This window comes from Prorops nasuta, unplaced genomic scaffold (assembly GCF_024137725.1).
Source record: "Prorops nasuta isolate Cenicafe-Biocafe unplaced genomic scaffold, Cenicafe_Pnas_1.2 PNAS00004, whole genome shotgun sequence".
Taxonomy (NCBI): Eukaryota; Metazoa; Arthropoda; class Insecta; order Hymenoptera; family Bethylidae; genus Prorops; species Prorops nasuta.
In genome coordinates, this window is record NW_027116801.1 from 246,953 (window position 1) to 273,848 (window position 26,896).

Genomic DNA, 26,896 nt, shown 5'->3' on the forward strand with positions numbered 1-26,896 from the left:
AAAGATGCAAAAGCTCATTAATACGTACACCCAGAGAGCTATGTATATACAATCGCTAATACGTATTGTCCCTCAAAAGCGAGTATTTTCGTCAAGTCGTTCAACAATCGTGACTGCTTCTTCGTTCGAGAATCTAAGCGTCCCCAAAGGGACATTTTCAAGTTCTTGGCTTGCTTTGGTAATTGATTTGGCATGCAACTAATATTTCTCACACAGAATACAATTATCTCGCATCGTTTGATCGAGTGGAACTTGATTGAACGCGGAATGTTGACGGCAGTGGTGTACAATTAAGATTTCGACCGCGTTACATTAAGAATGTCATCTGAATTACCTTGCAGGTCCTTTCGGATGTAGGCGGCTGCGACGGGAATCTCCACAGCACAGGGAACACAAGTCTCTTCGGGGTTCTGATTTGACACATCGGCAGGCAGGAGTTAGCGAAAAAAGCTTGCTCGAGGTCAGGATCGACTTCCTCGATTAGGATTTGGATCATTCCAGGTCCACACGTCAAATTGCTTTCCGATAATGGGCATTCATGCAAAAAGTTTCACACGACAAATCCAAATATGTGTGGGGCTGTATGTGTGTGTAATGGACAACGAGTATATACATACTTATACTTTAGTGTAATTCAGACTGGGTTTGGTGATGATACTGGTGAACAATGTATGAACAATGGTGAACTCTTGCAAGTACTATAAACGATACTTTATTGTCTGTCCCCAAGGTCATAATAATTTCGACAAAACTAACGACTAAGGAAGGTACCGTTCGGTAACGAGTATGCTTCCTGGTATCTTGTTTTTTGGTATTATATTCACAGTAGGTGTATTCGCTGTATAGGAGTGCATGGTATGTGTCGGGTATACCAAAGGGAATAGAAAGACAATGAGATGAGGAAAGAAAGATATATTATTGTACATATATATATATTATATTTATAGAGAGAGAGAGAGAGAGGGAGAGGAGAGAGAGAGAGAGAGAGAGAGAGAGAGAAAGAAAGTGTGAAATGTAAAGAGGTAGTGAAAAAACAAAACCACCAAACACTCATTACGTTAGTAATGTATTAAGTGTTATATCGTGATACACACGCGACACAAACGCCGTTTTTCATTTTGCAAGATTTGTTGTTAGTAAAGGCCCGATTAGATTGATTGAAAAGTATACATTGATAACACATTTAACTTTATTATAACAAGTAGTAATGCCAATTTTGCTTATCAGTATCTTGTTATAATATCGTTTCCGACTCGTTTATGATCTTTCGTGTACGATAAATAAGAAGATAAATAAGAAAGAAAAGGAAAAGAGTGATTGCTAAATCCAAGCAGCCACTCGCAAAGGAGTTTTTATGGGCCACTCGGGCGACGTTTAACAATTACAATATTTAATTTATTATACTTAGAGACTGCACAAACTAATGCCACATCGATTGGATAAATCGTACGAATCTCTTTATATATCCATTTCGAGTGATAAACGCCCTCGTGTTTGTATCTTGTGGACACGAGAGCGCTCGAGAAGAACTCATCGTTAAATTACACAACGTCACAATGCACTCTATAAATTATTAATACGTTACTCCTTTATTATTGTTAAGTGTAGGTACTTCCTGTGTATGTACGAGCGGCCGAGCCTATACCGTGGCCGTGTTTTTGTCCATGCGGATCGGAGCAAGTTTTTGCATCCCTTCATCCCCCATTCGCCCGCCTCGTCCAATGGCACTCTTCCCCTCCGCTCTTCAAAGCAAAACACAATTCGCACAGCAAAAGTACTTACATACGCAGACCTCTGGAATGAACGCAATGATCTAATTTTGTCGTTTGGGGGATTTCTTGAGCATTCTAGGAAGGACCTGCATTTTTTCTCTGCGAATTGCCATTTTTCTTCATCGACCAATCGGATCTCGCGCGCTGATATTCAACGGATTCAATTATCTCTCTGGGAACCATCGATCGGTACTCGAATGGCCCAAACTTTTTCAGATCCTCGAGAAATTCGCAGAGGAAAACTGCCAGTTTGTCCGAAGTAAGAGAGGCAAGGATATTAATTGCGTCACCCCAAGGAAAGATCAGTGTGAGAGATGCAACGAAACCTCATTAGTGCAAATCGACGACGCGTTCTTTTCTCTAATTAAGTTTAGTTATGCCCATACCAAGGTATATCACGCCTTAACCCTCTATATAATTAATTAATATATTACAATATGGTATTTGCGTAAATTGGTGCGACAATAATTAGATCATCGCCAACGCAATTAAATTAATTATGCATTTATATATATATATATGTCGAATGGTAATGGCGAAGCAGGCAGGCGGAAGCCTCACGGGGCCGCATCGTCAGTCTTGTTGCGTTTGCACGGGCCCCGTGTCAATGAAGCAACACCCCCACTGCTGCCCCTCGCTCTCTCATCGGAGATTTCACCGTGATTTATAAAACCCGGATTTCTATCTCTCTATTATTAATACGCTCTAAAAAGAAAAAGAAAACAGTCGAATATTGCATGTGTAAAAGGCCCACTCGTGACAACACAAATTCTTTTCTCTACTCGCGCGTACGCGTCTCCCTCCTTATATAACATGTACGACGGTGGTAGATCTGACACACGTACACTCAACGCTGCAATTCCACATTTGGTATCATACAAAATTCTAACAACACCTTAGGAAAAACAGGAGAATCCTTATCGCGCGCGGCAACCTTTTCTAATTCTTTCTCTTTCGCTCTTACCAACTCCGGCAGATGTGTTTTATGCTTTCAATTTTATATATACACACACACACACACATATATATATATATATATATATAAAATTCCAAGGTAGCTTGGCTCAAGAGTGCAATTGTTGTATACTATACAATATATATATATATATATATATATATATAGATTTTTTTTCCTTTAACTAAATCGTTAGGCTGTGCGAGCTACGCATAAGACCACATCCGATAGTTTTCTATAGATATACAAGAGTTTTCTCATATAGGAACAAAGTCGAGAACTGAAGTTGAGTGCGCTTGCGTTCAGATTATATCATCTCTGTTTGAGTGAAACACGCGTAGACTGTGTGGTCGATCGTGCGAGAAATCATTTTGCGTCATTGCAGTTTTTCATGATCCGTTAGCAGTGCTCGTGTAACTCTTTCGACCAAAACAGTCTATGCGTTATTTCGTGATACACTGATTCGTTGCGTATCGATATTTCGTGATACATATGGATGACACGCATACTTTGATACATTTAATGGCCTAATAGTTAGTGCAAGTGCATAATTTTCTAGCTCATTCTGCAGTGCCTACCAATGGTACATCGTTCGCACTATCTTTAAGGGGTTATTCCACTTTGAACGCTCATACCTAACTTAGGGTCACATTTGACGATACAACAGAAAAATTAATTCAATGTCAATATTCCATTTTCTTTGATCAGATTTTGTTCATTTGCTTTCAACACTTGACAAACAAAAAATTGAATTAAAAGTAATCATTTGGGTGGGGGAGCTGCCAATATCTCTCGCAAAAGGCCCTCCTAAACGCACGCATTTTCCAACTATAAGATTGCAGGGTAGTCCAACATTTGAAAAAAGAAAGAAAGAAAAAAAAAAGAATATATATATATATATATATATACATATAATTTCGTAAATTATTTGTCAGCTTTAGCGTACAATACGATGGTTGCGTATTTCATGTTACTCCTAATCACTGAAAAAAAATAAACTAAATTTCATGACGGTATATACAAAAATTAGACAAAACAAAAATGATGATAATTTTTGAAGATAAAGAAAACGTCGATGACGAACGATCGCATGATAGGGAATGCCTATCCTTGTATATTTACAACGGGTGAAATCGTTATTATAGCTTAATGTACGCTAGACTTAAAAATGTATATATCGAACAATCGCACATACGAAATTCAATGATAATTTTCTAATAACAAGCGACTTTTGTTTGTACGCAAACAAATGTTCGTATAGCCATTTCCGTCCCACAATCACAACTTTTTCCCTCTACAGAAATTAACAATCTGACGCTTTATTATTCTGCTCATGATTTACATGACTTGCAAAATGCTATGATAGTCTTCATTGCAAACAATCGCGTAAAATCAACGACAGAACGCTCTAATAGTTGGCCTTTATTCAAATCTTTGTAAACAATGATAATAGCGTTTATGGCCTCATCCGTAAAAGAATTGTTATCTATAGGGGATCAAACGTAACACAAATGTAAAGACTCCTAAACATTTCAAAGTGGGTTAACCCCTTGGTACTGACACTCTTTTGGTAAGTTCATTATTATTAAAATTAACGAGAAAAAAGAAAAAAGGAAAATGTACAAAATTGGTTAATGGTAAGAGAAAGCGTGTTAAGGGGAAACATCCGAATTGGCTTTATAGACATGGCAGAATTATTATCGAAGATGGCTGCTGATGAGTGTTACGCCTTTGGTATTGGGAGTCCAATCCGAAGTTAAGGATCGCAACTATTTCTACTAGTCGAGAGCATGCTGTTAATGAGATTATACGTGCGCGCCACTTGATCGGAAAGGAAGACATGGTTAACAGGATTTCGGGAAGGTGACATCCATCAATCCAAACTTCATGCAAATTCAGTTCCTTGAAACTTTCAGCAACGGATCAGGCAACTCCAGCTTCGGCCTCTTGGTTGAAACAGACACACCTGCCACTAAAGAATGCAGTAACACAAAATTCTTAATAAGCCGAAAACAAAGCGTTTGAGAAATATTAATAAAAGAGGAGAAAGTGGGGGCAAAGGGATAGCGTGAGGAGAGAGAGAGAGAGAGAGAGAGAGAGAGAGAGAGAGAGAGAGAGAGAGAGAGAGAGAGAGAGAGAGAGAGAGAGAGAGAGTCCAATAATAATATGTAGCGTGTGTGTAGGTGCATTTTCGTTAAATACTTTAAATAAACTACGGGAAATGAAATAAATTAAATCAACGCAAGGTAAACATCGATCGATGCTTTCGTACCGCGAAATATCTGCCCCTGCTTGTTTTTACTTTATAAGAGATCATTGAGCAATTATTAAATTCTATAAATGACAAGACTAGTATTGTCCTTGCTGATTGGACGAAAGCATCGATAGACGGAGGAAGCAGGATTCAATTTAAGCGTCAACTAAATCTGGTCAAACTTTCTTTCCCGCATTGTCCCCAATTTTTCTACTCTAACCCTATAAATGTAGCATACTTGAACGCTTTCGTAGTTTACAAGTGTATCCAGAGTTTCACGAGTTTGCCCGAAAAATCTTCGTCCAAGGAGCTCTCCTCCAGCAGAGACGTTGTCAGAAAGCAGCCTTCTCTCCCCACTATGATTGTCATTGCCTCCGTTGTATAGGGGGTATACACGGCCTCGCGGTGGGGAGAGAAATTACCCGTTTCTGACAACAACTCTCGTCTCGAGAGCTCGTTAAGAAAGTCCAAGGACAATCCTCCGTACACAATTAGTAGCAAATTTATCCGTTAGTCGAGCTACCGCCTACTCAATTGCAGAAGAAGCTTACGTTACAAATTGCGTATATTTTAACTTTCAAATTATGCTGCATTTGGCATTTCTTAAAAAGCGAAGAAGCTATACGGCACGTTTTCCATTGTTTCCCGACGACAGAATTTTCACCTTCAGAGACAAAGACAAACGATGGGACTATCGTAGATTCACTCGCAAATCCGAAGATGCTTCCGCAGTAACCAGGATCGAACGTCCAACTAGTTTCTACGTGGTAAGTATCGTCTTTGGCAATGGCGATGTTGTCACGCCATTTTTTTTTCTTTCTCTAGAATAGCGAAATTGTTACTGAGAGAGAGAGAGAGAGAGAGAGAGAGAGAGAGAGAGAGAGAGAGAGAGAGAGAGTCTACACAAACCCATTTTTGACAAAGTCCTAAGCCGGTTCGGAATGCGCGAGAGAATCTCTCTACCGTTGCCCATTGCTTCTCTGATTAATAATTGAAATGTAAAAATTTAATTTGTTTTTTTGACTGGAATTAGCTGACGCACTCTAACTCTAATAATTGGCTATTCGATCGCGCATTGTGGTAACCAAATAATAATTCATGTAAGTGCAGTGTTGTTAAAGTATGCTGCCAAAGGTGATAAGGGGAACCAAAATTAGAGGATAAACGCATTCAACTCTAAACATCTATAGGTTGTTTTTTCACAGAGGAAAGAGTTAATTTTTTTTTTAAAGGCACTCGTCGAAAATAATTTAAAAATTATAATTATTTGATTACGATGGATGGGTCTCTTAAATCACTCGGAGCCACTGAAGCGCCCGTACGTTCGTCGAGCGACGTCAGGATACTGTGTGATGAGGGCATGGTGGGCCTTGACGACATAATTGTATGGTTGTACTCTAACACCATGCACAACAGTCAAATTGGTTAAAATCTCACTTAAACGCACTTGGTTAATAACTTATCTCGGCATCTCTCCACAAGTCGTAGGAGAAGAGAACTTTAGTTAAATGCAATTGCAAGTTCAAGAACTCATTTGCAAATGTTTTCCATAGGAAAAACATCGTCCTCTAAACTAAATCTTTCACCGATAATCTATATGGGACAAATAAGTAATAGTCCAAAAAACACAGCCCACATTAGAACGATCCAATGCACGGTGTAGATGGGATTCTCACCGTCTGTGATCTTTCTGGCAACGAACTTCAGGGTTTCGTCGAGAAGTACAACTGGAATGGAGAACTTCATAACGGTAAACCACTCTTCACCTGTTAGGGGGGTCACTTGGAATACGGACTGCAATGAAAAAGAATTGTATGAAAAATAAATAAATAAATGAGACATTGCTGAGCCATTGTCGACGAATTAAATATTTCCCAAGTTCCTACCGAAAGGACGTCAACGTAAAGGATAACAAAGTGGAGTGTGAAAGACAGTGCCATGGAGGCAATGAGCCAAAGGTTCGACCACGGAGGCATGGAGATGAGAGACTGGTTCTCCGATAAGCTGTCGTAAAAAGAAAAGGTCAGATAGGTTAGTCGCGAGCAATCGGTATTTTCACATAGACGAATGCATTAAATATTTTCCGGCGATTCGTCCTTACCTGTTCATCGCGTTCAACATCTCAATGGTGACTAGAACGGACAGAGCCATGGTCATGGGATGTGGGTCCGTGAAGATTTTGCAGTTAACTCCCTTGAACTCGTCTCCACCGCCGATGCAAGCCAAATGGTGAGTCTGCGTTGCGAGGAAAGATTAATGAACACACTTGCTTCTAACAGCATTTCACTCGGAAGAAGAATTGCGAGTAATTTACCAGTTGATAATAGTTCATTTGTGGTCCATTTGGACTGTAGAGGAACCACCATGCAGCAGAACCGACAGTGGCAGCACCTACGTATCCGCCAATAGCCAAATAGCGGAAGAACAACCATCCGGAGATGAGAGACTCGTCGGCCTTGCGTGGTGGCTATAATAAGGGAGAGAGAGAGAGAGATTTGTATACGATATTCTCAAGAGTAATTGCAATTTCTTTAATCGTCCCTTCCGTTAAAGAGGCAACAATGTGAGATTACTTTGCTCATGATGTCCAAATCAGGTGGATTGAAGCCAAGAGCAGTAGCTGGAAGACCATCAGTCACAAGGTTAACCCACAATAGTTGTACGGGGATGAGGGCCTCGGGAAGACCAAGAGCGGCAGTCAAGAAAATACTGAAATCATGAGATGGTCGAAGAACGAGCGATTGTTGTAACACAGTATGGTGAAAGGACAAAGAAAGAAAGAAAGAAAGAAAGAAAGCCTACCTGACGACTTCGCCAATATTGGAAGAAATGAGATATCGAATAAATTGTTTCATGTTATTGTAAATGGCACGACCTTCCTCAACGGCAGCTACAATGGAAGAGAAGTTGTCGTCGGCCAACACCATCTCCGATGCCGATTTGGCTACAGCCGTTCCGGAACCCATAGCGATACCGATCTCGGCTTTCTTCAGGGCAGGGGCATCGTTGACACCGTCACCAGTCTGCAAAGGAAGGGGTAGAAATGATATGAGTATACGTGGGAAAATGTGTCGAAGAGACGCACGGAGGAATACGATCTCGAGCGGTTCTCTCTCACGGCGACTCACTCGAGAGATGGTTCTGTACCCACCATGGCAGAAATCTCGTTCATGCTCTGCAAGAACTCGACGATCTTGGATTTGTGAGCAGGTTCTACGCGAGAGAAGAGGCGAGCTCTGGCGCAGGCAGCCTTCTGTTCGCTGGGCGGAAGATCGTCGAATTCACGGCCCGAGTAAGATTTTCCAGTGGTGTCCTCGTCCTCGCCGAAGACTCCGATACGTCTGCAGATAGCCTCGGCAGTGGCCTTGTTGTCGCCAGTGATGACGATAACTCGAATACCAGCAGCGCGACACCTGACGATGGAGTCGAAAACTTCCTTGCGGGGAGGATCGAGCATACCAACGACACCGACGAAGGTCAGGTCCTTCTCGTACGTATAGAACTTGGTGGAATCTCCAAGATCCATGTCATCGGGCTTCATCGGGTGATCGGCGGTAGCGAGGGCAAGGCAACGGAGAGTATCGCGTCCAGTACCGTATTGACGCGTCAAGTCCAAGATCCTGTTCTTCAGGGTGGAGGTGAGAGGAACTTTCTGGGATCCAACGCGAGCATGCGTGCACCTATCGAGCACGCCCTCGGGTGCTCCCTTGACGAAGAGTTTAGGGCCGGTTCCCAATTTGGTTGGTTTCAGCGGGACGCAGTAGGAGGACATGGATTTACGATCTCTCGAGAACTCGAGGGTGAATTCCTTCTTCCACTTGGTCTCGATGTCCTGCCTGACGACGATAGCCGAGGTGCGCCTGTCCAATCCGGTCTTGGACACTCCGTAGGGATTGACCTTCTCGGCCAGCACGATCAGGGCTGTCTCGGTAGCCTCTCCCACCTTCTCGAATGCCTGCTTGAACTCGTTGAAATCGATGGCAGAGTCGTTGCACATGATACAGATGGTACCGATCTCGTGGAGGGTCTCGTAGTCGTGTCCCTTGATCCTCTGTCCCTTGAGGAAAATGTCACCGATCGGCTCGTAGGTCGATCCGGTGATCTCGAACTCGTGGAAGCTGCTGTCGTTTCCCTCGATCTTGTCGAAGATGAACATCCTGCTGACGGACATCTGATTGGTGGTGAGAGTGCCGGTCTTGTCGGAGCAGATGACGGAGGTGCAGCCAAGGGTCTCCACGGACGGCAGAGATCTGACGATGGCGTTCTTCTTGGCCATGCGACGAGTTCCCAGAGCGAGACAAGTGGTGATGACGGCGGGCAGACCTTCGGGGATGGCGGCCACGGCCAGAGCCACGGCGATCTTGAAGTAATAGATGGCACCTTTGATCCACGATCCACCATGAGCGGGATCGTTGAAGTGGCCGATGTTTATGGCCCATACGGCCACGCAGATAACGGAGATGACCTTGGACAATTGCTCGCCAAACTCGTCCAATTTCTGTTGCAGCGGCGTCTTGATCTCTTCGGTCTCGGACATCTCGGTACGGATCTTACCAATGGCTGTGTTCAGGCCCGTTCCAATGACCACACCGCGCGCCTTACCAGCCGCCACGTTCGTTCCGGAGAACAGTATGTTTTTCTTGTCCTGAAAGGATTGTGCGAAAGAAACGTTGTTAATATAGAGGGGGGTGCGCGATGTGCTACGTCTTACTCGAGAACATACACATGCGCGCGAGGGAGAGCTTCCCCCCTTTTAACGGCCCACGGGGATTCTCGCTCGCGAGGATTTCACGGAAAATTCATAGTATTATATCACCTGGTTGACTGCTCTTGGATCTGGAACGGGATCGGTGTGCTTGATGACGGAAACGGATTCACCCGTCAGGATTGACTGATCGATCCTGAGGGTTGTCGAGAAGATCTTGATAAGACGAATATCTGCAGGGATCTTGTCACCGACGGACACCTCCACTACATCCCCGGGCACGATCTCCTTAGCCCGGATCCTTTGTACTCCGGATTTGTCCGATCTAACGACCTTTCCCATCTCGGGCTCGTACTCCTTCAGCGCCTCGATCGCGGACTCTGCGTTCCGCTCCTGCCACACACCGACCACTGCATTTGCGATAAGGATCAGCAGAATAACGAATGGCTCCACGAAAGCTGTGAATGCATCTTCGTGCTCCTCGAATAAAGCTAATACCTGAAAAGAGAAGGAAGAAACGCCGTGCAGGGTAGCACGGTATCAGTATCTTTCTAGAGTGTCCCACCCTCCCCCTCCCCCTCCCCCCTCCCCCCCCCCCCCCCCCCCCACCTCCCGTATATACACGGATCTAGCCCTAAATCCATGCTTCGTCGCGAGAGACGATCCATCGAATGGAAATGCTCTCTGCTCCACACTCGTGTTGTACTTACAAAAGAAATAATAGCGGCTAGTAGAAGAATCTTAACTAGTAGATCGTCGAATTGTTCAAGAACGAGTTGCCAAATGGATTTACCTGTAAAAGCAAATCAGATTAATCGAGCAATCTTCTCGAATTTTAACAGCAAATTTCACAATAATTTCGGCAGCTTCGGGCGCCAGAGTTGGCATTTTTCTGCATTTCTGTAGCACAAGGATGATACGCGCGAGTACGGATCGACCGAGCTCTCTCTCTCTCTCTCTCTCTCTCTCATGCACCTCCGCATCGATCTCAATCTCGAGAGATTCTATATCATTCCGCCGCAGCGCAGAGTTCATCGTACCCCGCCGGACGATATTTCGTTAAAGACGTGATAAATAGGGACGCTACCGCGAGAGAAGGAGCGCGATAAGGTACGCGTAGATTCAATGAGAGAATCACGCATCGATAAGAATAAAAAAATAAAGCAGTGACGTCCGTTCTGGAGTATCCTCGAAAATTCAAGTGCTCCAAGAGTATCTATGAATGACGTATATGAATGATCGAAGCGCGCAAGACGCTTCTCGAGATGCTATCTCCTTATCTCTTGCCACTGGTTATTTCAAACAAATATTACTAATTGGATGAATTTAGGTATCTCTCCTCTGTTTGCGCGTGATACACCATTTGCCACAATGACTAACTTTTCTTGCTTCTCCAAATGATCCGTTGGACTTGTTGTCAGTTCGCAAGGTAGCTCTATAGCTGCAGCGGATGGTTTATCGGGGATACGAAATAACCGTTAATTTTCATGCGCCTCGCAGAGAGAGAGAGAGAGAGAGCGCGCGCATAGTAATTGTTATGCGCGCGAAGAAAGAGATTGATGGTCGCGTCGACAAGGCCTCTGCTGGCCTTCGTGCCAATGTCTTTTGCCAGCATGCGATTGACGTCACGATCGCGCACTACGCTCTAACAATTTCATTAATTGCAATTTAATCGACTAAAAATACATCCTTTTATTCTACATCATATATCTCTCTCGATATCCCATTCATCCGCATCTCCGTACGCATTGTTTTCCTCTCTTTTCACTCGACAATCTTGGATGAGAATAGACGACAATATTTGGCCAAAATTACAATCGATCGAGCGATCGATCGACCTCGCTTTATTCAGCAAAATCTTCGTACAACGCCACCTTGATCATTTACCTTGGATAAGAGATAAGCTTTTGCGTCACGATTCGTGAAAAAATAACCTCACTTTAATATATATATACTTTTATTTATATTCATGTAGCCTCGCGCGCGCGCGTGGACTATTCGTTTCCTAATCCGTTATCAAAATCTATTTTGGATGAATATATTTGTTCTTAATGGGATTCTCGCATACAAGAAGCAATGATTCTCCAGTTTTCCAAGCAATATTATCAATGATCTCGAGTTGGGAAAAATCGTACGTCTTCTTATTCTCCAGCGAGAATACTCTTTCCAACTTGAATAAAAGTCGGTAGAAATTTTATCGAGCACAACTTATGTACACTTGAACTTTAAAGAATGAAAGCGTTGCTTTACATTGTGACAGTAGTGTCTAGACCCGTTACATAATAGAGGGACATGAGCCAGAAGGCCCAAGTCCAACAATTCCTAACTTCTCTATCTCGTCAACAAAGATCTAATTAAAGTTAAGATTCTCGAATGGCGAATTAAGCATTTGGATAAAATAACGAGCTTTTAGCAGTTGCACAGTGATGAAATTACAGGGGAATCTGATTTTGCTGCGTGTATATAGCAGCTATAGCCAAGTGCAAAACGTCGGCTAATTTGCACAGCTCTCTCGATACTTTGGATAATGAAGAATCGCGGGGAGTGGGAGGGCTAAAGCTGTTCTCCAATGAATGGCCTGTTCGACGAGTATACCTGGCCTTTTTCTCACAGCGGGTCCGATCGGTCGGACGGTGAAGCAGCGACAGCATTCACAGCGAGAACATTCGGAGAGAGAGATTTGTCAGAATCGCGCCAACGGACCTCCAAAGCTTTCCAGATCACTGCAACAGCGTTCAACAAGAGGATCGCAGAGCTTCGCTAACAGAATTAACTTATTGTCTCGCGATTGCATTAACCCCTCCTGGTCATCCACACGCGATCATTCCTCTACTCGCATATATCTCTGCCCTTGTCACGCCATCATTAGCCTCCCGAGTAACGTTATTTTGCTCTTATAGACAATTAACATGGTTGCTACGTTCCCGTTCATCCAACTCCTCAGCTACCTCGTATTCCAACCAAAATTGACCCTCCTCGTCCTATCTCGAGCGATTATCAAGAATTTCAACGCTAATTAAAAACTTGCGTCGTAAGAAGAAAATCTTTCAACGGTACTTGCAGGGCGCTTTACAATTGTTTATAATTTTACAACGAAGCGAAATAATACGGTTGACGAGCTTTTTCTCAAGCATCTGGTACTCCATCGCGATCGTTACATTAAAATATCATGAAACAATCCATTTGATATACTCGTGTCACACGGTGTTTCTCCTTCATTGATCTCAAGAAGCGCGAAAATTTGTTGGAATATTGCTCGGAGCACGCACTCCCCAGTCTCACACTCCCGGCTAAAAAGTCCTTTCTTACGTTGATCCAAACTTTTCGCACAATGAATCAATCGCCTCTTATCGTGGCATTTACTATCGCAAAGTGTGTCCAAAATCGAATAGGAATACGGCAAGACTAATTATTTCCTACGGGGTGACGAGAGTGGCAGAAATTGATTTGCAATAGCATTGGAAATTGTGCGAATTTGAGAAAAGGCAATGATCGATCGTTCAAAAATCTCAATTATTATTCACCACGCTCAATTGCTGCGCATTCATTCTTCTTTCCATCTCTCTCCACAACTCTGGTAAAACATCAGCAACAATTTCTTTGTTTATGCTCTTATTGTGAAAGCTCGGAAAAAACGCTGATAACGTCTATCATTGATATTTTCCCGATTGAAAGAGAGCTGAGATTTTCACTGCTCGTACGACATTAAATAATGAAAACCATGGAACATTTTAAACCGAATGAGTGACTACAGCCTCTTCTTATCGAGTCAAACGCTAACGTCAGTAGTGGAGTATCGCGCAAAATGCGTCATTTTACGTGGCAAATTATAACTCGGAGAAGAGATTTAGCGATTAAAACATTTCGGACGAGACTGCAAAAGATTTCTCTCTACAAAGTAACGTCGAGAAGACACGCACCTCCTGGCTTGCTACTCGAATATATCGCAATACCCTGTAGAAACGCGCATGCACATCATTCTCTCGCGAACCAACAAATATATCTCTTTATCCTAATATTTTGCAATGTACTCTTCAATCCGATCGTTACAAGATATATTAATGAAAGAATTAGTGCAAAGCAGAGACGTACCAAGAGATTCAATCGAGCGCAGACTCTCTAAAAATAATCCAAGTCTTTACCCAAACGTTATTCCTTATCAGAAAATACAGGAATTTATAATAGAAGAAGAGTAGAGGAGGGCGGATAAATCCGTTATCTGCGAGAAACTCGCTTGATACCAAGTTGGTGCTGGCTCACCTTCACATTAGCTATATCGCGCGCAATGGAATATTTTAGAGAAAAAATTACCATCGTTATCTAATAAACTCTAGACGTAAGAACGCCTTAATAGTTTTACTATCGCCTGATAACGGATTGATACGAGCGTATCCTGCGACTATAATGATTTGCAGATGCGCCTATAATTAAAGCATTCTAATTCCTTGTGCGCATTAACATGTACTATAGTGGCTGGAGAGCGAGTCTCGAGTCGAATAACCAGATGCTATCGCACTGGCATACGTCGAAAAAAACTCTTAACCTATTTGCAACGATAACACTCAATATCTTCCAGGGAATGTCATAAATAAATTCTTATCTCTCGCTGAATTAGCGACAGCTTCTTTCCAAGATTAGTCCAGATACTCCAAGATGTCTAGACAAGAAGAGACTCGTATGAAAACTCTTCTTGTTTCATCCTTCGTGGAGAAATCCAGCAGCTTCGCTGATCCAGGATTCCTCAGGATAATCCAATTTTGCAGGGGGAGAGAGAGAGAGAGAGAGAGGGAGAGAGAAAAGCTTTCCCTGATTTCTTCAGGAATTCCTCTGCTGTTGCCAGCCAATCTCGAGGGAGAGCGTCCAAGGGATGCGACGACCTTGACAGTGATGAGGAGTTGGCGAGTAATCCGTGCGAGGGCATCACGGTGGAATCGAACGTCGAGTGCGTGGTGGGCACGAGGGTGGAAATTCAGAGACATGTTTTCTCCATGCTTCCATCATTTCGCTCGCCGTACATATGTATATATTAAAGCGTGGCGAAACGTGTTCTCTTGTGCGCCGAGCTTAAACGCTTATGTTGCCGATCGTGCAAGCCAGCAGCAGGCTGGCCTACTTTGATAACGCAGGCTTCGAAACGCTTCAAAGCTCCAGACTGAACCTTCGCACTCGACCTGCTCGGGGCTAATCATATTCTCTCTCGCACAACCCCTCCCCCACTCCAAACTCCCCTTTAACCTCTTCCCCTCCCATATTATTCTCTCGCGCGAGCCTTCCTTTCTTCCATGCACATCAATCTCATTATTATTATTATTATGTAGAGCAATTGGACAAAAGCAGATTAATCGTTTGAATTTCCTTCAATAGTTTCCAAGAAGAGGTGATGACGAAGCTAAATAAGATCCATCCGTCACTTTCTATTTAAACATTGAGTTACGATAGATAAAATTGGTCATTGGTAGTTTGAATGATTCAAATGGATTTATCTGGTCTTATTCGATCGCTCGACAATCACAAATGTATCGTTCCGAAGCACAGAGGACACGCTGGAGAGTCAAAGGGTCGCAGTACGATCCCTCTCTTCAAGGTAGTCTTCGCCCCACAGCACGCGTGCCCACGAGCTCGCGAGTAGACTATATGTATAAATCTTTAAGCGCAGAGAGTACCAATCATTGGTACATCGGTCCTCTCCAATTTCACTCTTTCCAACTAGTTGCTTTATTCGAGAATCTCCCTCCCCCATCTCTCCCCGTAGTCTCCTATTACTCTCCCTCCACTCTATATATCGGTGCACTCGTCACACTCCCAATCTATATATTATTCATATCCTCGGATATGCAGAAAAATGCCAGCTCGTTTGACAAATGCTGCTTGGCAACTTACCCTCCTCGGCTGGCAATTCTGCAACAAAAAACAAGAGAAAATGGGTCAGCGAAAGTATAAATAGTATATAGAGAAAAGTTTATATTTAATGGGAGGTGCAGAGAAGCGAGGGCGCGCGCTCTAGAGGGGGGGGGGGGGGAAGGGGGTTGAGGTGTCGTGTCTTTTTATTATAGTATTAATTGGCTCAATTAATCATGTACAAAAGTGATGATAATGTTGCAGTGCGTAATGAAATTATCGGAGATATATATATATATATATATATATATATAGAAGAAAGAGTCGCGGTTATACTGTTGTGCGACTGGGGATAAAGTGATCGAGTGGTGGAAGAGGGTAATAGCCTCCAATGTATCATTGGCGGAGCGAGGTTGTTGATTCCGTTTCTTAAAGTAAAGCAACATCGCTCACGCACGCACTTTTCGCGTCCTTCCTCGAGCAATGACCGAATTCACCCAATTCACCTGATCCAGCAGCACGAATGCTCTTGCGCGCAACCTCTTTCAATTTTCCACTGCACAACGAGATTATACGAGAATTCCCTGTGCTGTTGGGCGCGAGCGAAACCTCCCGGAAACTCGGCAAACATTTCGACACTTCCGCTTTAACCTAACCCACATTCGAGTACCTCCTCGTATTTCTTCCATCTCAAACTCTGACGGAATTAAAAAATTCCAAATTATTTCTCTACAAATCATTTCATCCGGCTTGAAATTTTTCACATTCTGCAATAAAGGATGCATCGTTTCTGTATATTACACGGAGTTTGTTGATGTTTACACATGCAGAGAGAGAGAGAGAGAGTTTTCGTGTTTTCCTATATATATACTAAAAGAGAAACTTGTCAAACTTTTCACATTCGATGCAAGTTCAAGTTTCTTCGAGTGGAAGAACATTTGAGATATAGGAATAATTTAAAAAACAAGTTGCATTTCTTATGCAGATATTCATCGGACGACCTTGCCTCGAGGTAATCTGCTTGATCGATTGGTACGAAGAAGCAAGAAGCGTTATCCAGGAAGACTCGATTAAAGTCTGAACGACTAAAATCTTATATTGCATAATTCGATAAGAAAATCTCTAGGAAATTATATTTTCGATCAAGATTACAAGAAGGAAACACGCGTGGTAAGCGTTACGATTAATTATTATTGGTGCGAGTAACCATTTATTAAGCGCTTCTTCGTTAAACTGCTTAATTAATAATAATTAAATGCTTTCGAGTAAAACGCTAGAAATACCGCGACCTTTCCCTTGCGCGCGCATACGTTAAAAACAGCATTTTTAACAATAAACTCGTTCGCGGTGGCTCGAGAACCCGGCAAATGCGAGAGATCTCGAGTGAGAGACAAGTGCAGGCTGAAACTTTTCAATTCCTATTTTACCGAGTGATTTTTTCACTGAAAACTTTGCTGCTGCTTTTCCATGAAATCCTTCCTCAAAAATCATCAAAGTATTTCTCTTTAACGAAATACAAACTGTTACCTGAAATTAAAGAAATTTTGGTGATTTTGAAAAATAAATAAACGGGACAAGAAAGAAGTAAAAACGTTGTTGGATGGCTAGCAACGACTCGATAATAGGCTTCGAGTCTCTAAAGAAAGAAAAGAAGGAGGATAAAATTTCAAATGAAATGCAGCTGAAGCGTTAAAATTGTGCTTTCAGCTTTTCAATTATTTCTTGCAATAAAGCCTGAAACGCTTTTCGTAAAGAAGATACACGAAAATTTACTTGTGCATGGCTATGCGAAACCTCTTACGTAAAATTGAGGAAATTTGGATGATTATGATAGATGGGTGCGGATGAAATGATTTCTGAATAAGAGGTAAAAAGAACCTCTGTGCATATATATATATATATATATATACGAGTAGGCATGATTTAATAATGCATTGGAAAGATCCGAAGGAAGAAGTTAAAGAGACAAAATCCAAAGCGAAAAGGCTGAAGCTCTTTTGACAATGATGAAACGGACAAATTTACATTTGCTCGCGAAAACTATCACGTAATTCTTGGATTGTGGAAATTGGAGCGATCATGAGAGGTAGCTGCTTCGTTCGTGGATTCGGAATAAATTCTCAGCAAGATCAAAACGAAGATTTTTATTTTCTCAACGCGGTTAATAGGCAGCACGATTTAATAATAAGTTGGCGGTCTGTGAGAACCCAAGGTGCTGCTGCGCAGCAAATCTTTAATCAACATCCTGAAATACTAAAATTCCTCTTTCGCGGCTATTCTCTCACCGAAAACGTAAACGAAAACATTTCTTATTTTTCCACCAAATATCTCCGAGAAAAGCCCTCGAGCATTTTTCTACCAGTATACGTGAATTTTTACTTTTCATTGACAAAACTATTACGTAATTCTTTAACGATGAAAATTCGAGTGATATTATGAGAAATAGTTGGTTGGATTAAATTCTGAGCAGTGTGAAAATCTTTGGGAACGACTAAGCACGATTGACAGAATAATAAACTTGCAATCTTTGAGAAGGAACAAAAAAATTAACCGATTAATTCTACACTCTCGTCCTTTCAATACCCCGTTAAAACATCCAACAACCATATCTCTCTTGTCGAAACGTGAACGCTTTCTTATAGTTGTCAAAACTAAAGACATTCTTTATTTAAAAAAATCCTATATATGTATATATATATAGTATATAGATAATGAGAGGTGGATAGATGGATGGAATATATTAATTATGAATAAAGTAAAAGCCTCTCTCTTTCTGAACAATTAGATGTAATTTAATAATAAACTCGCAGTCTTCGAGAAGCAAAAAGATCTGAAACAAAAAAGTCGAGACATTACATCTTCTCTCTCATCTTATTACTGCCGTTGTATCGTTGAAAACCCACTGAAGCATAGTTTTTGCAAGGAAAGACGTTTATTTAGTTATAATTATGAAAAGTATGAGGTGGAGATTTTGAAAGTGTTGGAATTGCAAGGACGAGAGAGAGAGAGAGAGAGAGAGAGAGAGAAGGATTTGTGGAACAAGAATAGCGAGCAGAGAGGAAGATGAAAACGTTGGTGAACGATGTGAGGCACGATTTAATAATGCAGCTCGACTCGCGGCGCGGTGCGAAGGAGCGCGAGCGAGGCGTTTGCTCGCGGCGCGCCGATCGATCGTGCGCCAGGCTAAACGCTAAACAAACGCGCACACTATGCTGCTTCGCGCGCGTGTGTCACTCGTTTCTCGACATCACACATGTACGCTACGCGACGCGACTATGTATATTCTACGCAAACTGCCCCCCCCCCCCTGCTCTGTGTCGTGTGTTGGCAGTGGAGAAAAAAGCTCGGTGCATGGGATGACAATATTATGGAAAATTCAGTGTATCGAGATGAGAGAGAGAGAGAGAGACCGAGGAAGAGGAAATTTATCGCACGATTATATATGAGAGAACAAGGACACCTGGACTTCGATCGCTCGCTTTCATTAATCGACCATTAACACATTTCATCCGTTTAATAATTAATCGCTTAGACTCGCGGTAATCGATGATAAAGCTTCGATATTCTCAGTAGAAACTAATCAATGCAATTAAAAGCGCTTCGTTTAACGAGCGCGCGGTTCAAGATGGAATCTTCGCCGATAATTGAGTTTGTTGAAAAGTTTCGTGCTTTTACTTTGTGTGCAGGGGAAAGGAGAGGGAGGGGGGGGGGGGTGAGGATTAAAACAAAAGGAAAGTTTGCATCGCGTGTCGATTAATTGATAGGGGAAGGGTGCTTTTATATATATATATATATTTATACGAGAGAAGAAGATGGACCACCCCACTAACACACGTGAGAGCGAAGTAAGCGAGAGAACGTATAAAAGCGCGACAAATCCGTGCGATGAACGTGGCTAACTTTAGACGCTAAACTTAGCTCGATTTACATTACGACTGCTGTAACTTGGCTTTCTCACCGACAACCTTCGCTCGAACACGTGACTGACCAATAGCCTAGCTTTCCCAATCAATTTTGTCACATTCCAAAACCGAGTGGCCCGCTTCGCACATGCACCAAACACTCGCTAATTTCTATTCTTTCCGATGAGCATCCGCGCGTGCGCGCGCGCGCACAACTTTCATATTTTATCCAAATTCCCCTTACACTGGCCTTTCAAAGTGAATCAATCATTTCTCGTTATTCTATTAGAGTGAAAAAATCTCAATTTTTCCCTTCTTCGTATTTACCCTCTTAATTTTTATATCCTTCACCTACATAAATTACTTATTTTATACGAGTTAATCATTTAGTTTTTCTTTTTCGTTTTTCATGTAAATTGGCCCAAGAAAGTCAATGAGTCGTTTTTCACATTGCTGCGCGTTAGAGTGAAAAAGTCGATTGCTTCATTGTTCATCGATAGAAAACATTATTTACCTCCCCTAATTTTTATTATATATCTATATATATAAATGTCTGACATTTCATGAAAAAATGTACTCTTTAGTTTTTTCTTCCCTTATATATATGTTAATGAAAGAAAGGAGAATCGAATAATGGTATTTTTTTGCATTAGTGTGAGGAAATCGATGATTGGTCGATATATAAAAATACTCATTGCATCCTTGCGTCGTAAGGACCTTGAGGCGTGTGTGACACCCTATTCTTTCTTCTAGTAATCCTAACGCGAAGCATTTCAAATGTCATTCCTCATTAAACCTCGCACAAAGAAACATACTCGACCACACTAATACTGGTCAAGAGAGAGAGAGAGAGAGAGAGAGAGAGAGAGAGAGAGAAACCCGCGCGAAACTTGACCAAAGAGGGAAACGAATTTCATTAACAGCCAGTCTTTCTAAGTAAAAAAACAAAGTTGCTTCAAATCTACAATTTTTCGTTGATTAAACGATGAAAAAAACCCCAAAAAAAAAGTGTACAGTCGAATTTGAGCTCAAGTTAGGCGTGTGCATACGCGCGCTCGTGTGTGCGTGTGTGTTTATCGTGGACGTTTGTGAAAGAGACAAAAGTCATTGACCAGGGGCCTATACAGTCTTCTATATAGTATGAATGGGGAGCTTGCTATAGGCAGATACTTTAATGCCAACTGGAGAGACTCGAGGAAACTCGCCTATACAATTCTATGAGGAAATTTGTCATTGATTTTTAAGGTTCGTTTACCTCGAGAGTCCCTCTCTCGAATCAGCAGCACTTTTTACCATTCGGACAGTTAACAAGACGAAAAGAAGAAATTAATCATTTTATTCGGCAGAAGGAAAAGAAAATATAGTCAACTTCAATTGTAATTAAATAAACGATCAAGCTCGAAGAAAGGTAGGGAAAAAAATGCAGGTGTACAACCTTGTTGATTGGCTTAATTGGTGAAAAATGTTGGCAGGCGTTTAACGCAATCTAAAACTGAAGGAGACTCGCCAATACAGTCATATACATATATTGAAATTAGTCATTGATTTTTAACACTAAAGCTCTACTTTATTTACCAAGCCAAATCATTATTTTCAAATGTAAAAATACGTCTAGACAAAATTCAACGATACACGCTTTTAGAGCGATAAAGTTCGTTAACCTCGAAATTTTCATGTGAACGAGCAGTTTCAGCAATTGGGACAGTTAAAAAAATAAAAACAACAAATAAACTAAGGAATCAAAAATGTTATTTAACAAAAATAGAAGAAAATATAAAGGATTCGTATATAGAGAAATGTCCAAACTTGTGTGAAACTATATAGCGAATGAAAAGTTACATGTGCAATCTCGTTAACTGGTTTAATTGATGAAAAATATCCGGCAGATGACGTTAATTTCAAGAAAATCTAAACGGTTGCCTTAATACGAATGAACCTTTTCAGCTTTAGCGTTTAATACAATTTCAGCATAACGCGTGATTTACAGGACAACGCTGCAGCAGCATCACACAAGTGGTGAAAAATTCTCTTTCCAGGATTTACAAAACGGTCCAAGTAGTCGAGAGAGCGGGTGGGGGGTAAACGAGAGAGAAGAGTGGGCAAGAAATGGAGGATTAAAGACAGAGCGTGTTAAGGTTTCTTTATATTGGTTCGAGGAATATGAGGGGAGGTGGGGAAGAAAATGTATCGAGAGTTTTGTGGTATTTATTTTGAGAGAAGAGAGGTAAAACTGGACAAACAAAGTTTTGCGTTGAAGAGAAGCAATATAAAAGCGAGTAAATAGCTTATTGCATCTGCCCACGTAAGTAATCTGGAAAGGCAAGCGAAGCCACTCGCGACGCAACGTTTTCCCGCCATGCAACTGCATAGTTAATGAATAAGGCAAACCGTAGAAACTGACGTGGTTGCTTATGTTTCAACTCATCGTCCACGTCAGTTTTATTTCTCTCGCTCGATCATCAAAACACACACACATGCACCCACAGTGAAAACTTGTACCTCCCAATCGTTTCGTTTTCCAACACCAAACCGACAACATTACTAATCTCCTTTCTCTCCACTCGATGCAACAAATTAATTAATTCCTCTCTTTGCTTTTCGTCCAGATACGCAATTTCAAGCTAATCAAAGGGATATAGCTCACCTTCAATCGAAAATTGATCGGTTATTTATTGCACGTGCGCGCGCACGCACACATAACCTCTATTAACGCATATATTCCAAATATAATTTTTTTTTCTTAGCCTCTCCACAATTTTCTCTCAACGCTTTGTACAATTTTTTTTCCAGCCTGGTGAAATAAGCTTTCTTTAATCAACTCAATAGGACTTTTTTCTTTACACACATATATAGCTGTTTTACGATTAAGTCTATAACGGTACATTTTGTAAACTATACTGTTTTTGTGTTTTTAAAGGATATTCGAATAATTATGCGTATATGTAGAGTAAAATTTTCAAGGAATTTAGTAGGAGGTTTTAACGATCGACTTGTCGCAAAATAGAATAGCCTACGGTACAACTCCTCTTAAAGCTATTAATTAATAATTTTGTAGTTATAATTGGATATGTAAAGAAGGACTTTTACTCGCGCGCGCGCGCGCGCGCGTGTGTGTGTGTGTGTGTGTGTGTGTTCTATAGGATAGTTAATTTGGTTATTTTAAAAAGATTCTTTTGAAGAAGATGTATTTTCACAGATTGATTTATATAGGATTGGATAGATTACGATCTCGCGTGCCAACCTATATAATATTTATACAGATGACAGTAAAGGATTGTAAAATACGATATTGATAATTAAGCATATATCAGCGAGAAAATGATGCAATATAATTATCGACGACTTACACACGAAAAATACCTCGTGTGTACGTCGTGTGTATGTCGTGTGTATGTTGTGTGACTCTCGAAGAAATAATAAAAGTAAATGTTACTTTGATTTTAATATTTAAGCAAAAGTAAACTTTTTTAACGAATATTGCTGATATTATTTTGCATCAATTGCGCATTGCGATTATGATAAGAAAAACTAATAAATAAAGGTAAAAAATATAAAACCCTGAAAATTCCCCTGTGTTCGATACGCCACTGAACGTGCGCTCTCGAGAGTGTCCTTAAAGAGATTTCTAACTTGATGTAAAGTCTACAGTTTTAGAATTGAAGAAAAACAAATTCAGAAGATAAATCTCTGGTAATTTGTTGTTTTTCTTTTTAACAGAATAGTGCATGTTTAAGTTGAGAGGAATAAAAGACGGAGAGTCTTAATTGGATGAACGTAGAGCGATCGCGTAGGAATTCGTGAGTGTCAGTTGAATTTAAGATCAAGTATACGGTACACTTGTTATTTCTCCCAAGTCTCATTTATGATTAGCACCGATATCGCAGGAGCGAGCTCGCGTGCTGTTTCTCGCGAGTAACGCAGGCACGCCGCAGCGACGAGAGTTGTAAAAAATTCCAAATGTTGAGGGATCAACGTGACTCGTGGATAATTTCCATCGGGCAATTTAGATTTTCGTGCATTCCGCCGTTGGCTATGTAAAAAAATAGTACTTCTCCCGATGGAACAGGCTTCCGATCCCCGTTCGTGCACGTCGTCCATGCAGACAGGCGACAAAAGTGTCCCCCCCCCGTTGGCTGTTCGAACGACACTTTCGACGAGTGACCGCGAGTCACGTGGATCTATGCTAACAAAACCGAGGATAAATTATAATATTAACACAGTGCGGTCGGTCTACCGCCACGAGTGCGGTTTATCAGTCCAACGCACCGTAGTACGACGCGACACTGCATAGTTTCCAAGGTCGCACTTTCTGTCACGGATCGATCGCCCGCCAAATGAATTTCATTAGTTTCCTCAAAATATCAATTTCGTGGACCGTCTGGTACTTTATACGTAGAGAGTTGCGCTAGGGGGGGGGGGGGGGGGGGACTTGCGAATTCCTTACTCCACGTACATATATGGAATGGGATCCGATGCAGACAAACACCACAGCAGCAGGGCAGGGAGAGGAGCGACAAATAAATATCGTGTAAGATCGCGATGAGAGATCCTATACATGCACCCAAGGTTCAACACATACATATACATAGAATCTATAAGATGCGTTACAATGCAAGAGGCGGCTGCAGTATTTCCAAAAATATGATCAAGCAATGTCTTTTCTCTCTCCACTATACCAACTCTTCGTTGCCTATACGTGTAACACAGGGAATGGGATTGGAATATATATATATATATATATATATAGAATTATACCTATATATGTAAAATGAATGATCCTACATGCAGGTATAAGGGAATGTGTAATATCTTCTCTTTTTCCACTGTTACACCTCATTTTGTCACCCGTGCTGTACATATACATAGGCAATAGGATTATGATAGAATAGGAACAATAGATATGTATAGGATTTTCTCAATTCTGTAGAATGCGAAAAAGAAGGTTTTGCAGAAATGGGTTAGATTCTTCCGACAACTCCATCTCTCGGATCACACATGGTAGAATCATGTGGATCCGCAAGAGCGAGTCTCTCTATTCTTCTTCTCTTCCCGGAATCACTGCACGCCGTTCCTAATGTAACGCTCAACAGAGGGAACAAGAGTGATATTAAGGGGATGAGAAGAAACAGACATGCGGAAAGAGAATACAGGCGAGAAGAGATCTATATTGAAAGTCCGGTAGCTCTGACATACGCAATTATAGAAGGTCGTAGTATATAGGGAGAAAGCAAGCGCGCGCTTAGAATCTAAGAGAATTTTATATTCTCTCAAGGTCTAGGCTTACCTCGAGCCTCGATTTTCAATTCTAATGGTAAGAGACGAAAGGTCGAGAGGCGTAAATTCAAAATTAAGATTGCAGCGAAACAAGTACGTCATTGGAAAGGAATAGGCACAGCCGACGCGCGTATTCCGATAAGCCGTCGATCCTTATCGATACGACGATACCTGGGAAAAATTCGCACTACGTGTTTGCATCGAGGCGAAGATCGTCGCGCTTCTAATTGAATTATATCGCGAGGTAAAATAAACGAGTCAATAAAGCTAGTCAAATAATATCAGCTTGTTAAACATACTATACGCTCATATATACGAGTCGCATTTTCGCGAGAATCCAAATCTGATGTCTCATTCTTGCATGAAAAGTAACAGAGAAATGCATGGCTACGAGTGTGTAGAAGGAAGAGGAGGAGGTAGAGAGAAGAGATTGTTTATATTAATTTCAAGTGTAACACCACCCTATATCTAAATATTATTAGGCACAGAGGGCACGAGGAAGAGTTTATCAAGCGCCATTTTTTCTCGGAGATAAAACTGAGGAATTTCGGTAGCGAGGACGCAGGACTGATCGATTCGGATGCATAGTCGAGTTTTCGGGTTAAACTTGTCATGTTGGTTTATTAGCGCGAGTTGTTAAATGCGAGACGCTTTAGGAGAAGGCGATGCGTAGGCGAATAGCAAACGACGCGAAGCAAAGTTGGCCGAGTTTCAATGAAAATTAAAAGTTACTCCAGTGACCTCGCCGTACGTGCGCGCGCGCGCGCGCGCGTTACACTCTTCTTGCACATTTATGTATCTCCCAACAGTCTTGCCAATTCAACGGCATATTTTTGGACGAAATTGAACCCAGACTCGCGCGCGCGCGCGGGGACTAACGCTAAAAGCTGACACAATGTTAATTTTAAAGTCCGAGCGACTCACAATAAAGTAACTAATGAGCTTCGGACACAATGAGAATGACAGAATTAAACGTTTCCCTTGCCAAGAATCACCATCCTTCCACGATAATTCTCGCCTTTGCATTTTTGCCAACTTCCACAATTCCAATGTAGATACCTACTTGCACACGCTCGTAGGCATACGCGCCTATATAGGTACTCGCGTAAATCACTGGGAGAAAAGCACATCCAATAACCAAATCTACTTTCTTTATCCGGGTATAACCCACCCACCCACACGATTAACGTTACTTTCTTCTTCTTCTTATTCTTATTTCTCTGCCTCTCGATCACTATACTCCTGCTGGAGCTCTCCGGCCTCTAAACGTAACGTCCCGATTCTTCGAATAACCAACTCCTTTCTTCTTGGCATTATTGAATTTTTTTGCAAATCGTTCTTCACCAGCGATGCTAAAAATAAAAGACAAAAAAAACCCGATTGGATCCTTCAAAGGATTGGTTTAGCAAAGAAAAATGTAGAGTTTCTTGGAGAGCGACAAGTGGGAACCTTGGGAAAATTCGCGACGGCTAAAAAAAAAACTTGGCATGATAATATTGAACTATAAGAGGAGGAAAGCATCTAGTGACTTGTTGCTCGGTGCACTTTATTTTTGTAGAGCGAAATACGATATTGTTACGACACACGCAAAGACACACACGTGTCTCTGCTTTGTAGCTAACTGTTCATAAGGCAATGTTTACCGTGGAACACGCATGAATGCTATACTCATGGTACGTGAAAGAGCCAAGCCCGAGCATCCCACCGTAAAATCAAAACAGCCCCCCCCCCCCCCCCCCCAAAGAACCAATATTTCTCTCTTTTTTCCTCCTATTCAATAGCGACGCGCTAATTAAATTCTCCGCGAACAATATATTCCCTTGGTATAGATAGATTTGATTGTATACACAGCATTATTTCGTCGCAGGCTCGATTCGACGAATCTCTAGAAATGTTATTTTTCCCCAAAGATTTCGCGCATGGACCATTAGAATGGAATTAGCACCGAGAGTACAAAAATAATCGCTTGGCTCTTCATTTATTGGATCCTCGACGAAGCATCACTTTCCCCACCACGTTCCAATCGTAAATCACCGTTCCTGTTTTATCGGAAGCTGCGTGCGCGAAGGAGAACCGGAAAGAGCGTCTCACATGGTTAGTAAACTACTACACAGGCTAACTTGTTAGGGTGTTATGAGAAAATAAATCGTTCTAACCACGTGCACGCGCGCACGCTCCACGGTTCTACTCTATAGG

The 26,896-nt window shown here is 41.7% G+C and overlaps 1 protein-coding gene across 8 annotated transcripts in view; it reads right to left on the reverse strand.

Annotated features, from left to right (window-relative positions):
- The window catches only part of SERCA (ATPase sarcoplasmic/endoplasmic reticulum Ca2+ transporting SERCA), a 37,892-nt gene that overhangs the window by 4,612 nt on the left and 6,384 nt on the right, over positions 1-26,896 (reverse strand). For 3 of the 8 annotated variants that reach the window (XM_066726103.1, XM_066726105.1, XM_066726104.1), the window contains exons 3-12: positions 15,567-15,584; positions 10,397-10,479; positions 9,798-10,184; positions 8,133-9,626; positions 7,784-8,004; positions 7,555-7,690; positions 7,296-7,448; positions 7,083-7,216; positions 6,868-6,985; positions 4,807-6,775 (exon numbers count right to left, since the gene is read on the reverse strand). In XM_066726103.1, coding sequence (XP_066582200.1) covers positions 6,575-6,775; positions 6,868-6,985; positions 7,083-7,216; positions 7,296-7,448; positions 7,555-7,690; positions 7,784-8,004; positions 8,133-9,626; positions 9,798-10,184; positions 10,397-10,479; positions 15,567-15,584 — 2,945 coding nt within the window. In that variant the 3' untranslated portion in view covers positions 4,807-6,574. Of the gene's footprint in view, positions 1-696; positions 4,700-4,806; positions 6,776-6,867; positions 6,986-7,082; positions 7,217-7,295; positions 7,449-7,554; positions 7,691-7,783; positions 8,005-8,132; positions 9,627-9,797; positions 10,185-10,396; positions 10,480-15,566; positions 15,585-26,896 lie in introns of those variants that run through there. The other 5 variants (XM_066726107.1, XM_066726108.1, XR_010822519.1 and 2 more) reach the window with 4 other exon arrangements.